The sequence below is a fragment of the Opisthorchis viverrini genome (genome assembly GCF_000715545.1).
Source record: "Opisthorchis viverrini unplaced genomic scaffold opera_v5_445, whole genome shotgun sequence".
Lineage (NCBI taxonomy): Eukaryota > Metazoa > Platyhelminthes > Trematoda > Opisthorchiida > Opisthorchiidae > Opisthorchis > Opisthorchis viverrini.
This window is the reverse complement of record NW_008752107.1, coordinates 288550-305572: the sequence shown is the minus strand read 5'-3', so window position 1 is coordinate 305572 and position 17023 is coordinate 288550. Positions and strand designations below refer to the sequence as shown.

The following is a 17023-nucleotide window of genomic DNA, read 5'->3' as shown; positions in this document are numbered from 1 at the left end:
AGACACGTGTTTGCTGTGCACTCGTCCAGTCCACATGAGGTTCGATTATTCCAAGTGACTCACTCCCTAAGCACTGGGCGCCTACCGTGAGAAGATAGCCCGATCACAATATCGCCTCCGTTTGTTCCACTTAATCTCAGAATGTGGTGTCGCACCTACGAGCTTCTTCATACAAACTTAAGAGCCTTTAAGTACTGATATATATACATATATAATAAAATATTGCATGACATTATGCACATTATATACTTGGGAAGCTCCTTCTAGTTGATTTACATTACATCGTGAGAGGCCTAACAGCCTTCACAGATTTTTTGTTCCAAGGTTTGAGGTACCAAAAAGCGAATAAGATCAAAACAAACATGAACCATGCAGGGAGCAGCTAATGTTTGGTATTGAGGGGAAGTTTGATAGCTCAGAGAGCGTAGATCATCGTTGTTTTATTCGTTTAGCTGGGAAATCTGATTGCACAGTTTTATCACCAATCGAGGGACATAATCTGTGCGTTGTTAGGGGGGCGTAGTGGAGCGTAGCGATGGGTCGATGGTTCTGCTTTGAGCAGCGCTGTGTGTGTTAATATACGTGCTTCTAGCCAGGGCTGAACTTCGATCATGATTGGTCGTTCGGTTAGCGGTTCATTGATTGGCCTGTTATCCTGTGTCCTAATTGGCTCACATGTCCATCGACAAATCAGGAAAAAAGCTCACAGACTAACCAACGGAATCACTCGACACTGTTCAACTTGCGGTCACCGACCTAACGCTACGCTTCAGTACACCCACTAACAACGCACTACTGATGTCAGGTCGATTGGCGATGAAATGTTTGCAATCAAATTGACTAGCTTGGCGAACAAACCAACCACCAGCAGCTAATTTCTAGGGTTGGTGGGAACACGACCAAGGTATCGTAACATTTAACTTGAAATTCAAATGATAAGGGGTGTTCAACCTGTAAATGAACGTAGGAGCGAAACCGCAGATGACAGGTAGTGAAAAACTCACGTGGCAGGAGGGCGTCGAATATAGGGACAAGGTAACGTAGTTCAGAACGGAGGATTCGTACGGAGAACCCAGTTTGGATCTATGGAACAATCAACAGAATAAAAAAATTACGGGGAGCGGGGGGAATCGCAGTGAATCCAACAACTACAAAACATATTTTTGAAGTTTTGTCATGAAAAACAAAACCAACCCGTGGTGGAAGGTATTAGGCATCCATTCCATTCTTGCTTGGAAACACTGTAGCTCGCAGAATCCCTAGATGGGATTTCGATCGCTATACTACTCAGCCACGGGTGGTTGATCAGCAATGGGGTCAACTGACACAAAGACAGAATACAGTGTCCCCTCAAGTGGAAATCCTTCGGAGGGATGACCAGTGCCAAGAAGGTCGCATGAATTTTACGGTTACAACTACATTTAACGAAAACCGGCTCCTCGGAAGGAACAATCTTTGATTCCCCACAATTAGAATAGGCTGGAAACCGCAATAAAATAAACTTCAGAAAGGAAACAGACACGCATTGATCACCCTCAAACGCGTTTTGGCATTCTTGGTTCATTCAACCCATAGTCATCATCATCAGGGACGTTAACATAAATGTTGACGCGGATGCTTCACGCCTTTTAAACAAAAATTTCAACCATATTTAAGACAGAGTGAGAAGAAAAGAATAGTTGGGGGAAGGACCAGATCACAAGGCGTCTGAGGTACCTTCACCAGATAAACTGGAAAAAACTGGCAGCAAGAACGCCAGTGACACCAATTAAACGCCATTTCTCACATTATCTTCAGGCGAGCGGAGGGAGAGCAGGTCTAGGGGAAGGTGGACTGCACTACCAATTTCTCAATGCCTTCATAACCCCGCTGCATTTATTGATGGCAAGTCATACAGGGTTGCACTTTCAAGTCAGAGATCAGGTCATTTTTCCACCTGTAGCCCTCAGCTGCGAATTAGTACGCTTGGATGAGATGATGGACCAATGCGTCATTTTTCGGTCGTTCATGCGGCCTGTCTTCAGAGGTTGGGACCGATGTTGACGATGAAGTGGTCATATGTGCCCTTAGGACAAATGCACATACGCAAGGAACCCTGTACGATCCGGTTTTCTAATGCGTCAGCACAAGACCGCTGGAAACCCTGCGTATGCAAAAATAACTGTTTCTGATCTGATTGAACGTGGCTAGAGTCAGGTGTTTTGAAAATGTAGCAGAGAGTGACAGCATGACGATTAGATGAAGACAAGATGTGGTGCTGCCAACCGATCGGACGACCATCGGAATCGTGCATCGGCCGATCGCGAAGAGGAATACGATGACTAAAGCGAATCGAAGCAGCTTCAGTCCAACGACATGGGAACACGGCGTGTTGCTAGACGAGCATGGATACACGCACATTCATGTAGCCAAACATCGTCATCGTTCGATACCACCTGTTCATTGCCTCACCTGTCACATATTCACTGAGACAGCGTGAAATCTGAAATGCTCCGACCATCAGTTGTAGCACCCTCTCGGTGACTAGCTACCCATGAGTATGCCAGGCCGCCCAAGCCTAGACACGGGAAGTGGAGAGGCAGAGGTCGGGTGCGAACCACGGACTTTGCGGTCAGTAAATTCGCACTCAAACCATCTCGCCCCGTGTAGCTAAGCTGATCACGATGATATCTTACGGGGCGGTATGATGTTCTGCAACGTAGGCGATCCACGGCTCTGTTAGACCTTAAACCGAAATGGTTACAGCTCGTGGATTGAGCGAGTTGAATGACGGATGCGCCGTAGAAAAAAAACATTTAGAATTATGTGAATAAACAACAATTTTTATCTAAAAAAAACTGTGGGAAAATGACTTCTGTGAGAAAGGGGTAAAGTCAGACCATAGGTCGTTTGAGGTTGGGAGGGTACCAAAGTAATGACGTGTATGAAGGGAGCATATGAAGGAAGCGTATTTCGTGTTGAAAAGTTGGTTGACTGAACCGTGAAGAACACAAAACACGTAGTAAAGTACAGTAGAGACTTAGATTGTCGAGATATCCATTCTCATACATTATAGGGACAATCCTGCCGACTGAGTCCATTTAGGTGCTCCTCTAGGATGGCCCTTATGCGAGGGGACGATCGCGGAAAGACTTACAAGCTACAGTCGAAGATTTACACTGGCAAGGCAAAGTTAACCATCGATGTCTTCAGAGCATTACCCGAATCTGGTGGGAACACCGAGTGAGCAATTCTGAAGATCGTCGAATGGTACTCGGAGGAAATAATACACCCTCGATAGATGAACTGATCACACTGCATAGGTTGCGCTGGCTTGGCCACGTGCTTCGTATGCCAATCGACCGACTTCCTCCTTTTCGCACAACCACGTGAAGGGTAGAAGAGAACCAGAGGCGGTCAAACAATGACTTGGCAACGAAGTATGAGAGCCATTACCAGAGAACTCAGCTGCGCTGGTCATTGCCATCTTCCTGGATGGGGACCCCGAGACGGGCCACATCAATGGCTAGAGACATTGTCAGTCGCGCCCTCGATGGCGCTCGTGCATCCAAGCTATTGCCTTCAATACATAGCTCCCTTACCAATCCCCTCACTTAACAGTTCATCTACAATGCTGTATTTATGCACTAATTTACCAGCTCCCGTCTCCAATGCCCAGCTACCCACCCCATCTTCCCAAATCATCGGTGAACGAAACTGTGGCAGCTACAACCACTGTTCGACAAGTACGCGGTTATTACAGCTGACAATGATGATGATGACTACATAGACAAGTGGAATTGCTGATCAGCCGCTCCTAATCGAAAGGTACTGGCAAACTCAGAAAGTCACAGTTTCGCACCCTCCTCGTATTCCAGGAGATTTATGCGACGTGTATCATTTCCAAGCTGAGGTGGCACTTTTTAGTCTCCCAGCACAGCCTGAATTCATTCCATAGAGTGCTCCTTCTCGGGAGCGTTCCTACCGTACGATGACCACTCTGTTGATATCTTCCACGGAACTTGGCGAAATCAACAGAGAATCCGCATTGCTGAAGGACTATTCCCCCAACCATTACAGATCACAACTTTTCAAACTCCTTTGAATTCATTCCGCCACCGTCTGATTCCCCCAGCATGACACAAGTGATGGGAGCTTAAGAGAACACCTGCAGCGAATAACAGAATGACCAACAACCCGGGCAAAATTAAGGAGCTCAACGTTAAACATTTTCTAGACAGGTCCCAGCTCCAGGATCCACAGTTTTGCTCGCCCTGCAGCTTCTGTACGTCCGAGTTCAGTCACCACCCTAAACACTTCAAAGTTTGTTTTCAAATCCAGAGAGTCTGTCATGTACAGTTAGTATCTGCCACTGTAAAAGACTGGTAAAATCTTGTGATCTGCAAGAGCTATTTGAGGAGTTCTCTCACCAAAGCCCAATTGAAACCAAACCTGTATACAATGGCTACGATAACACATTTGAGTCGCAGAATAAAAAAAAACATTAAAAATACCCAAGAATAAATAGAATCGAAAGTATCCAGAGTGCCTAAAAACCTTAAAGCGTCGTCCCTACTGTGAGAGGGATGAACATTGGAAGACCGGTTCATAAAAAAGAATACCCATGAAGGGCATCTAAAGTTAGTAACCCTGCTAACCTTGATATCATGCACAAAAGGGGAGATCCAATTTGCTAGGCTATCCAATCGCTGAATCCAGCTGGCCACGGTGAAAGGCCTCCCTCCGGTGTTTTCGTTCCCTTCCAAAGGCTTGACAATTTTGACTGAAAAATGCAGAGGAACGACAGAAGGAATGTGAACACCCTGACAAGTGGTGTGCGGTGGAAATGTTACCCCGGTTCCATCAGTGTTTACTCTTGATAACAAATGCTGATCGGAAGCTGATCCGAAGAAGGCGAATATGGCATTACTGGACCAAAACAGATCCAGAATTCAACAATAGCGTGAGAATTTCGTTATCCAGTTAGTGTACAGCTTTCCATGTGCACTTTTAGTTGTGTTCTAACATCATATGATCCCAAGAGCGCGAATTTACCGGCCGGAAGGTCCATGGTTCGAACCCCACCTCTGTCTAGGCTTGAGCAACCTGGAGGTATCCGAGCCCTCGTGCTTCCTACTGTGGCATGGGAGCTAGGTACCGAAAGGGTGTTACAGCTAAATGAGTTGGACGGTTGCGGTGGAGAATACCCGCTTGAAAGGGACCTCTTTATAATCGCCTACTTGTTCATATTCAGTATACGTTCGCGCATTACCACACTGAAATAACAGCCTATCCGGAGCAGATTTTTGTCTATGATGGAACAGTGAAAAAAGTACACCAGCGTTACTTCGCCGTCGACTTCCGACATTTGTAAAATCCAGATGAATAAGCCTTATTGGAGTGTCCAGGTAAGAATCTTTGTTGACACATCCGGAATGATGGTGGGAAGACTGACCTTGATCACTGGCTTGAGTCCAGCTCCCATTAGTTGACAACAAGGTCAGTAAATCTTATCAAACAGGACCTAATGCATTTCCAAGTGCGAATATGCCACTAAAAGATACTTTGGAGGGGACACCGTGGATACACCACCAATACTGCAAAATGGGCACCTAGTGTTTGATATAACAAATATGTTTTGCGCTATTCGCGATACCTGAAAGTGACTGAAAACGTATACGTTCACCGCTTTCCGACTGGCCTGTTTCGCATTGTGAAGATGTTCAAACGTGAAATTTCCAGCAGGAAACAAATAACTCAGTAGGGAAGTCATGCAGGAAAGTCTGCAATCCATCTGCCAAGCCCAGCGGGGCGGGGGAGCTCCCGAACTACCCATATTTTGGAAATTATTTGTTCATCGTAGTTCTAGTTAGAAGCTCCCAGTGAATTATAACCGGTGGAGAGGGAAGCTTGCTGCTACGACTTACCAACCACAAAGCGATTGGAACAAAAAGTAAACAAAACAGTTTTCTAGAGATCACATACTCTGACCATCATCGGACGTATGCTCCGTAGAGTTAGGCTCGGAGATTTGACGTCGGATCAAGCGTGCCATAGAACGGAGCTTCCGAATGATGTGTGGAGACACACGGACTGAGATATTTGAAGTTGTGCAGACCACGTTCAGTTTTGGGGGTCGTGGTGGCTAGGAGGAAAAATCGAGGAAAAACCGAACGGTGTAATTATAAAATCCTGTAAAATGAGAGCTATCTACAAGTTAATAGATAATAATCGTTCATTCCGGTGCCCAACTGCCATGACTGAGAATGTCCAAGTTTAGACCGGAGCATTTGAAATTCCGAAGCTGGGTTCGAACCGTGGACCTTCCAGTCAGTGGGTTCGCACCTTAAGCACTGAGCTACCTCGCGCGACAAGGACCACCAGTGTGGCAGGTGCACCGTATCACCAATGCCGAGGACTAGTCAGACGTTAGATGATCTAATCGCGCTCTACCAGACACAATGACGAGGCCACGGCATACAGACTTGGAAATCAGGCATGCGAAAAGTGACTGGTTAGCTGAACCATCATCCTCACGTCGAATGCGAAGGATAGAATACATGATCCCACATCGGTATTTGCAACTCGTCCAACCAGATGCATTAAGGAGTTTTGCGGTTAGCAGTGGAGCTGGTGCATCGCTTAAGCATACAACCAAATGTCACCGCGAAATTCTTATCAAAATAGAGTCCACTCTACACCTTAGTTAAAAGGCGGATGCATAATGAGCGGGTTTTGCTGACTAGAAAATCACTCGGTGTGTAAGTTTACATAACAAAAAAACAAACAGTAAGGTTATCAATACCGGGGTCGAGTCCATATGTTGCCAGTTCGTCCAACCTCTCCAAAGGCGACCGGTAGCTACCGAGTTGGACAGCGACATAGGCTGCGAACACTGACGCCTGACGCCGGGTAGAGATTGCTGACTTGTGGAGTGAACGGGCTGGTCACGTGACAAATCCAAGCGAGCTGACTGTAAGTCTACAATATGATGGGCTCGTCTATCACAGGTCAGACGAAGACTGACTGTGTGAAGACATAAATGAGCACAAGGGACCGTGGTCTTCCAAACACCATTCAGGTCCGAATAGGCAAGCAGGATGGTGCCCTGTGGGAGAAGCGAAGAGAGGAAATGTGAGTTAATATCAACAATACCACTATGGAGCGACGGTAAATGCATGACAATGGATAGGAAGGAAGCTTTACTGAAAAAGAGATCAGGCACTGATCTACCGTCCTCAGGAAGAGAACATATGCACATTTTGCTCAATCTAACACCGAATACTAATGAGGACTATCTGAAACTCTTCGTGCTTCGAAGTTTCGTCCCCAAAAACACTGGTTCCGCTATAGTGCACGATTATTAGTCAAAAGGTTTCCAAATTGTGACGAAGTTTCCGAGGTGGCCGAACCGGGATGAGTAGACATTCAATGTTATGGGGTTACGGATAGGGTCGACTCTGAATTGAGCTGAACTCACTTGAGAGTCCATAACAACGTTCCTTGTCTGACAGCACCAACCGTCCCCCCCCCCCCCACCCCCGAAACAGAGGGGTCAGTTCTCTACGAGACAACAAACACTCCCTTGCGCGCGGTGATCATTCTGGAGAGAACCACGGTACAGTAGCCTCACAGGGAACAACGACCACCCATGATGAACGACTCGAATGTATAAAGTAAGGAGGATGGTCTCAATCGCGCGGCGCACTTTGATAGACTGCATGCCATGACGCGTTGTAGCTAGCATGGTAAGATGGCGACCCACTCTTCTCCACAGTAAAACACAAGACTCTCACGTTGGGACTTTGGACTTTGGGATGGTGTCTAAAAGATCACAAATTCCAAAACCCCATCTAACGGGAGACGGAGAGAGTTGAGGGAAGGAAGGACGGAACTACAGCGTGTTTTGTGGTGATGAATTGCATACAAATGCCTGAGCGCCTCTCATAGGTTGGATGCTTCTCAGGATCAAATTACCTTTGACAAGTGAGGATGCCCTAAAAGAGGACGTGTACTACAGATCGGGATCACCAGTCTAAGCTTCAAAGGGCACTGTCGACGCGAAGATAAGCGAGGAAGGGACAATCCAAGCTGGTACTCATCGGAGAAACCTGGCACATAAGAGAGCCAATCAGAATAGAATGGACGGCAAACAACGGAGTTCCGGTATGGAAAGGTGAACAGAACAACGATGAAGGTAAATGTACTGTTCCCAAGGCAGGATAGCCTTACCTGAAGGAGGATTGAACTGGACTTGGCACAGTCACGTGGTCCAACCAACTCAAGCTCGGAGTTTTCTGCGCACAGCTGATATGCGAAAGAGGACTGCGGAGGAGCTGACTGAGGTGGGCTGGAAAAAAATGAAATTCCGTTCACGACGATCTACTCATGAGTGAAATAGGATAGGTAACATTTGGAAATGTGGTAGCGGACTTATTATCGACAGCGTTCAACAAGAGTTTGTAATACATCGATAAAAGAGAATGATACAAGACAATTTTTGAAAATGATGGGGGCGGTGTCTGAAGCTTCCAGCATAGGTACACACGACATACAGAAAGAGCAAATGGACTGCTAACCGGTGGGGTTACTAGTGACCACATACTTTGATAAGGACGAACCAAGCAAAAAAACGTTTCGTATTGAAATTTATCGCTCCATTCCTCCTCAAAGAAGGCTGATCTGCCGCCGGGAAGTAGAGGAAGCTCGACAGATTCACAGATGGAAAAGGCTCAAGCAGACCATTCAGTGGACAGGCACTCATAACCACTGCCCAGTGACTTTCTACTGCTCCATTCAAAAGTATTTAGCGGTCCAGAAAATGAATACGGCCAACTGAGTTCGAATCCTCGCGGCCAATAGAACTTGGGCGTTTCAATGATGTAACGTGGAAGACACAGTGGAAAACTTTGGGAGAGACGGCAAGGGATTGCATCCAGCACTAAACATTCCGCGTTATGCGTACCTAGTTATCGAAACGATATTTTCTTTCCATGCCCACTCAGAAGCAGACGACTCGTGATTTTTCAGGGGTGAATGAAGGAGTTCCGAGAAAATCGAAGTGCTCGGGCGTGCTATTAATGGAGGAGTTCACGTGACATTCTCTACGTTTGGCCAGGAAAGCTGGAAAAGATGACAGCGCTAGTAGTTCAGTTCCCATCCACAGTTCCTGAACAAGTGGTGGAGGTGTGGGTGCGCTGAATATTCTACCTCTTCTTGTGACTCTTTGGTTGAAGAGAGAAGTCATCTTGGAACAACTTGGGACATTGAAGGTAGCGATAAAATCCAGCTGGGTTTAATAACGTACGGAGGAAAAAATCAAAGTCAGAAAACTTCGTAGGAAGTCTTCGTTGGCTTACAGAGTGGCTCGCGTTCGCGTTAGCGACCGACCGACTGACCAACACAATATGGAAACATGTATTGTTCACACGACAGCGGCACCATAGTCTGTAGGGACTTTGTGAACCAACAATTACACCGGCTTTGTATAAGAACCGTGTACGTGTCTTACAGTGGTTCTAGCTGCCATAGTTTCCTTCAGCGATGATTTGGAGTGGGGTGGGGTAGATAGCTGTGCAATGGAGGTGGGAACTGGTAAATTTGTGAGTAAATACAATACTGCCAGTGGGATTTCAAGTGGGGTAATTGGGAAGGGACCTATGTATTGAAGGCAATAGCTTGGATGCACGAACGCCATTGAGGGTGCGACTGGGCCATGTTTGACGACTTCTCCAACCATTGATGTGGTCCGTCTCGGGGTCAACACAAAGACCAACCAATGTATTAGGATTCTCGTCGAATCAATCACGACAGAAATCAGATCAAACCATACAACTGCTGCAAACTTCCGTCACAGAGCTGCCGTCCGTAAAGCCTATAGGAAGTGCAGAGACTGAGATATAACTGGGTTTTTGAAGTTCAGAAACAGGAAGCCGGGAAATCCAGCGGTGAACTGTTCCGTCAAAAGCATGCACCTGAACCGAATTAGGGTACCACAGAGAGTCACACACAACACGAAACAGAACGGCGAGGGTGTTGATTTTGGATTCCAATTAGGCTCCTAAAGTGCTCCGAGCTGGGACAACCTGGCAATATCCCGATCTCGTGCTGCCTCCGAGTCACTCGACACAATTAAGACTTAATAAACACAAGTGCATCTTGATGAAACACTACTCACAAGATTGCTGAAAACTCTTCGACAGCCTATGACCGGTTCCGCCCTTTTTCGGACCAATCCGAGCTCCGGTTGACCTTATGTTCTTGTTGAACCCAAATGAAATGCAGTTCGTGAAATACATTAATTTACAAAAAAATTGGGAACACAACGGTAACAACCTACTCAACAGAACACTTCGAACTCGGAGGGCTTTTCAAGAAGACTAGTAAACGAGAGAAGGCATTGTGGTGGTACAGGATACGCATTCGGTCCAGATGAAGCCAAAGTGCTGCAGATCCATGCAGGTCCATAATGTACTGTAGCCAGAAGCAGTAGACCACGGAAGATGTCATCGAATTCGGACGAGATCCTCGGGACTGCACTCCGTCGTGCAAAAGTGGATCGACTGGAGCGATGATGGCTAATTGGGAAAGGAAGTAGCCCATGGAAGTGCGTAAGAAAGGTGAGGAATTCTAATGATAGGATACTGTCCAAGTCATTCGGTCTTGTGCTGCCTAAGTGTTCGAGACTGTCTCTATTAGGTGAGAAAGAATCGGTTCGAATAGACGCTGGAGCGGTATATGCACATGGTACAAAATTTAGAGGACGGGGTAACTGACACACTCAAAGTTACCGCGAATGATGTAGACGTGTCAGAAATGTTGTAGTTAACGGTCATTGAAGCTCGGTAGGGGAGAAGGACAAGGAGGTGCACAAGATTATGGAGACTGTTACGTTACCCCTACGAGTGTCAGTACAATACATGAGTAACTGACGTTCCCCGTGTACTGCGTACTCTAGTATCCCTTAAAATCAGGCGGTATCAGCAAACAAGTGCAGTAGAGGCATAACAGAAACAACAATGAGGATGTGATACCGACCAAACCGCACTCCCTACTGTGGGAATCGGACAGAACACGACCCCTTTTTAGTGCAGTCCACTCATACGACTCAACGAAAACAGAGCGAAACCGGATAGTCTAATCTCATGCAATTTAACTCACCTTTATTCATCTGTGGATCGATAAAGCGCACCTTTGTACATTGAAGTCCAACAAACACACGACGATCTGACAGAGCATCAAAGGAAAAACAAGCCAACCGGAAATCAATGCGACTGTGTTCCCCGGACCCGGAAGATCCATTGGCGTCGTCGAAACAAAGGAATCGGACATTTTCCATGGGGATCTCAAACGAAAACACGGTCCACGGGATGCCGGTGATGGCAGTCTTTAACACGGACAGAAGAGTTCGGAAAGTAAAGTACGAATTGGAATATTGGAAAAAAATGAATAGCAACAAGCCTACACTCTAACATGGCAAGACAGATAATTGAAGTGAAAATAATGTTCATATTTCGCTCAGGAACTAGACATCGCTGACTTTGAGAAGTATAAAAATGCTCCAGCCTGAGAACACACAAAAGTCAGTAATGCAAGTTTTTCCGCCCGTCTGTTAAATCTGAAGGAACGTTTGCGTTACAAATCTTCCGCGGTAGTCCCTTCACACAACTCGCCGGGATCTCACCACCTTTGAAGAATGCGACGAACGGATCATCCGTACCATGCGTCCTGTCGGAAAATCTCGCGCTGGATTTCTGTTGCAGTGACGATGTTCCATCCAGGCCCGATGGAATCGTACAGATGAGTTCGGACGGTAGCTCGTAGCGGATGCTGTTGCCGTTTTAGTTTAGCAATCTATACACAAATGCAAGCAGCTATTGCAATGGATTGGTTGCTCACTATTGGAACACCGAACCTTGGTCATCAGAAAATGAGAACAGGATAGAAATTTACCAACGGGCTTCTAGGCAGTTAATAAAACAACCGAACAGAGAGAGAGGTGAGTGGAAATGTCAGGCCGTTCGAATTACCCAGAAAATTTGGTTTCCGCGCGGCGCCCAGTAAAAGTGAGACGTAGCGGCTCATATACCAGATCTCATATTGACTAAACAAAAAAACGGACCCAATTGTGCAATCGTGAAAATAGGTTACCCGGAGAGTAACCCATGAAAATGGGAATAGAAACACCCTATTGAGAGAACGAAGCGGTCTCAGGATTCCAACACGAATGGTTCATCATGGGTAGGTAACTAGTGTAACGGTGATACTACTGATGGGGAGGTACGCGAGTAGTATGTTTTATGGTAAATTCGTTTTGCGTCTCTTAAAAAGGGAGATCTATTGCGGAATTCGTGGAGTCGCTTTGTAGCATTTGCTTGGATTTGAGCAACAGTCAATGAATATCCAGGAAAGTTCAGAAAGAAGCGTTCAAAGAGATACATATGAGAGTTTTGCTTCCCTGTCCAATAGTCTGTAACTGATCAGTTGGGATTTCCTAATAAATAACTCCGCAGTGGAGGCCTTCTTCGTTTCACTAGTACGCTTGATGGTTCCATGAAGAGTCTTTCTCGCAACTAGAAAGTTATTGGGTCCATCTTATGGTGTATTGAAGCTGTAACCAAGCATAAAGGAGCAAATTGGCGAACGACCGATATTTGGGCCGTTTATAGTCTGTACTCAACCCCACTGTCACGGAGCTCAGTAGACGGAAAACAGCACGCGATTCGTCTTACACAGAATGGAATGCATCACGTTGAATAGTAACCACTAGGCAGTCACTCATAACAGTGATGGATGGCTTCCGGACGAGACGTCAGAATAATTCAGTTTTTGCAACTTCATGCGTCTGACTCAGTTTCTAAATGGTTGAGAGTGAGCGTCATGTACAGCACAACTGTACGTGTATATCACCGTGGGAATGAGCCTCCTCAGGCGTAAAGTGGCCCATTTAAAAGCCAATTGTACCTATGTCTTTGATCACGCAATCCACATAGTGTTCATTGGTTTGCCATAAATTGTCGCGTCGAGACGCTCAACTGAATTGCAGACAGCCCGACTAATCAGACTGAGCGTGGGTTAGAAATATAGCGGATTCGCCATCCTGTTCATTGGTTTGCCATAAATTGTCGCGCCGAGACGCTTAACTGAATTGCAGACAGCCCGACTAATCAAACTGAGCGTGGGTTAGAAACATAGCGGATTCGCCATACAGTCGTCTGATCGACATACATCATCATGAGAAAACAGGATTCCGGAAACGAGACGCAATTTTTAGACGCATCAGTAAGTGACGAAAAGTCTATCGAACCTTGCGGTTTCGTTGGAACCGATCGATCGCCACTCGATGAACCACAAACTATGCAATCTGCGCTAGCAACAGAAATGGGAAGCATCAATGACAAAAAGTGCGAAACATTACGCTGAATCGCAGGTTGCCAAAGAAGACAGAGGACAGACAGGGAAATGGAAAATGATATAGACCAAAGAACTGTTTGATGTGTTAAGGATTATCATCACTACGTGTTTTATCAGCGTAACGGTATATACTACTGAGAAAGCATGCAAGCAGTATATGGCTGGAGTCCAAGCCCCGCCTCCAATGAAAGGTGAAGGTTACTACGGAAATTGTGGAACCGCTTTGTAGTGTTCGTTCAATATCGCATAATATTCAATGAACGCCCAGGAGAGTTCAAAAGGACGCTTGAAAATATTCAATTTTGAAAAACTGTGTCGAATGGCTTGTAACCGTTTAGTTCATGTTTGATAATAAACAACTTAGAAGCGAAGGGCTTTCCTTCATTTCCTGGTACATAATGTAGTAGAAATCAGAAATCCCCAGAGTTTAACGGCAGAACTGAGAGATAAACAACCCGGTTATCCATCACTGGACTCTACAGGAACGACGCCGTAAGCTTTTGACAGGAGCTCGGTGTGGCAAATAAGACAAAGCGCCAGCCTAGCTTTAGGGGCAGTCCCGTGGACAAAGCATCAATAGCTGCAGCAGAGAAAAACCAGCGAAAATGGACGCGGCAGATGAGCGAATAAACGGGGAGAAACACTACCTAACAGTGGGGTCCGTCACAAGAAAGGACGCACCTGTAGACCAGCTTTTAGAGGATAGTATGAAGGATGACGAAGATCACGCAGCTGAGGTAGTTTGAATCGATCCAGCAGTGATCCAGCAGATGACGACTCCGTTTTGTCCTTTCCAGAACCCGCATCACCAAAGTTGTGGGATAACAGACCACGAACCACACTGTAGATGTGCTCGTTTAAGTAGATTTGGATATCCGTCAGTGGAGTGACCAATCGCCAATCAGGTGAGTGATGTGAGCGCGCGCTGTGCAAATTACGTTCTAGTCGAAATTGCATGGATTTCGCATCAAACAAGGTGCGCCGGAGTCGGTTCGGTTGTTGACCAGGAGTGACCAAATAATCGGAAAAGTGAAGGCATTGGACCAGGGCATCTGATGATGGAACGATAGGGCTGGAGGCTGAAGTAACATTCAGAAACAATAGGAAATATTGAAGTACAAATACCGAGGTCACGTGCTTATTCCTCAGATGCCGACTGAGCGCAAAATTATCCCTTCTGGAAACCTCTCACGTTTAAAAACAGCAACCAACGTCCTCGTGTTAAATAGCGTACTTTATGTCAGGTAACGAATCAAACAAGGATTGCGATTCCAGAGGATTCTCCGACTCAGTGTAAATGAGATTTTTACCGAACACTCAGACAGTGCTTGAGATAAGTTGGAAACAATGGATCCAGCGGTTAGAGTGATCCTTAGGATAGGTCCACGTCAATGATCCGGTTGTGAGTTCAATTCCCTATGATCAACATAGCCTACTCTCCAAGCCATATACGTTCAGGGGGGAGATGGCTCAGGGGTTAGAGCGCGAATTTACTGGTCAGAAGATTCGTGGTTCGAACACGACCTCTGCCCCCCGAATTCCCCTGTCTAGGCTTGGGCACCCTGACAGTATCTCAGCCCTCCTTTGGGTGGCATGGCAGCTAGGCACTGAAAGGGTGTTACATGTGAACGAGCCATAGTTAAGTGTTGAAGTGGAAGGAAAGTAAGATAAAGTGCGTAACATTGGAAAACAGGAATATAACACATTGCTAACCCGATCGACACGGCATCGAAGGCGCGGACAACCGAAGAAATCAGCTTAATGCGAAAATAGCGTGAATTCGGTTAGATGGCTAAAGGGAAACGCATTGTCCAGGGATGTTGAAAAACGGGGGGAAGAAACCAGCTTCAGTGGACGTCCAGATGCACGACTGATACGAAACGGCTCAAAGAAGGGCTTTGTCGAAAAGGGGATGGATGGGTGTTGTTATCCTACATATGATTCACAAGGTCGCGTTAGCATTGTGGAGGGCAGAAGAAGGAGTTCGACTGAAAATCGAAGTGCGTTTTTCTCTATGATCATGACAAGAGCTGAGTGGCACACGGTAAGTAGGCAGTAATCGTTGTCCGAGACTGTGAGCATACTCAAGGGGTGATGAGTCAGCACAGCCCAACGCATCTGATAGAGGACAGTGACTATAGTGGTCTTGCTATCGATAGCAATAACCAGGCAGTTTCCGGTGGCGAAAACGGAAGATAGCACATCATTTTACCATTTTAACGACTAGCCATAACTCGAAGGACTCCGTTCGCTCAACCCTGTGCTGAAATGGACTAAACGAGAGTTGCGCTGAAAATAGCATCGCCTCCAGAGTTCGGCTACAGATCCCCGGCTCTCCCACTTTCCGGTGACTGGAACTATAGTGGCTGAAGCCGAAGCACCATTGGTGCAGATGATAAACTGAACTGTGCTGAAACGGCTATAAAATGAATCTCATCGATCTGAGCAGCCACAGACAAACACCCATAGGGTATGTAATCGGACGATAAAGTCACCGCTATGTCCTCAGGGTTTCATGAATACCAGAATTAGATGGCGCTTCCACTTTCCAGTGTAACTAGAAAGTGAACTAGGGTGTCGTGGGGAACTGAGTGATATCTTATCGTTCATGAATATGCAGTGAACTCTATCCGATCAGCTAGTTACCAGGAGCGGGGTGGGGTGGGCGAGATAGCTCAGTGGTTAGAGTGCGAATTTACTGACCAGAAGGTCCGTGGTTCGAACCCGACCTCTGCCTCTCGACTTCCCCTGTCTAGGCTTGGGCAACCTGGCAGTATCCCAACCCTCGTGTCTCCTTCCGGTGGCACCGAAAGGGCGCTTCAGCTGAACAAACTGGTCGGCTGAAATGAACTTAAGTATACACTGGACTCACCCATCGGTTCAGGTTCAACATGATTTGCTTTCGAACAACGTACACCGTGGTAAATCACCGCGTTCGACAAATCCAGATGGATCCGTTCCAAAACACAATTTCCGATTTCGGCATCGACGGGATCTGTATGACGCGAAAGAGTGGGGATAATGAGTAGCATTCATCGAAGATCATCATTATGGGTAAAGGGAACTTAGAGGTCATATTATGAACGGCGCTCACCTCTAAAATCGTCTGAGCAGTGGGAGATTCGGAAGGAAAACTTGGTTGATGTAGTGGATTGTGGTGAGCTGGAATTAACAAGAGTAAACTTATAAACGATTGGAATGACTGGCTTGCGGAATCAAGATAGATGTTCTTGTTCGGTGTGGTTGCAATCCACGTAGGATCATTAGAAAAAACGGGGGGATGGGGATGTAAACCCCAACCGACCAAAGGTCACAGCATCCCTCTTTAACAACTAACTTAGCACTAGGTCACCCACACGGATGGACAGAAGGTTCAAACGAAGTTCAAGAGGAACCATCAAATGAACCGAACCAGAAGGACTAGACCCTAGGTTGGACCCAAGCACATGTAGGTTTCCCAGCCGACCCAACACTTGTTCAACCATTCTAACACACTAAAATCCCTCGGCCGATACCCAACAGAGATTTAACTTGACTTAGCTGATTGGTTCTCCTTCCGCCTTAAATCTCCACCAACCTCGGAACCTAGTCACTTGGCCTGACGAAGCTTTTGTGTGAAAAGCGAAACGTT

At 46.3% G+C, this 17023-nt stretch overlaps 2 protein-coding genes across 2 annotated transcripts in view; one reads left to right on the top strand and one right to left on the bottom strand.

Moving 5' to 3' along the window:
• Positions 1-17023, bottom strand: part of T265_11120 (hypothetical protein) — a gene marked incomplete at both ends in the record, with an annotated part of 91182 nt that overhangs the window by 28202 nt on the left and 45957 nt on the right. The window contains 11 exons of the mRNA XM_009177686.1: positions 1005-1083; positions 4638-4762; positions 5965-6124; positions 6785-7087; positions 8098-8211; positions 8247-8319; positions 10319-10556; positions 11140-11365; positions 14074-14471; positions 16092-16232; positions 16265-16387. Of these exons, the coding sequence (XP_009175950.1) occupies positions 1005-1083; positions 4638-4762; positions 5965-6124; positions 6785-7087; positions 8098-8211; positions 8247-8319; positions 10319-10556; positions 11140-11365; positions 14074-14471; positions 16092-16232; positions 16265-16387 (1980 nt within the window). The remainder of the gene's footprint in view (positions 1-1004; positions 1084-4637; positions 4763-5964; positions 6125-6784; positions 7088-8097; positions 8212-8246; positions 8320-10318; positions 10557-11139; positions 11366-14073; positions 14472-16091; positions 16233-16264; positions 16388-17023) is intronic.
• T265_11121 (hypothetical protein) overlaps positions 13998-17023 on the top strand; it is a gene marked incomplete at both ends in the record, with an annotated part of 11188 nt that continues 8162 nt past the window's right edge. Inside the window, one exon of the mRNA XM_009177687.1 lies at positions 13998-14129. Coding sequence (XP_009175951.1) covers positions 13998-14129 — 132 coding nt within the window. The remainder of the gene's footprint in view (positions 14130-17023) is intronic.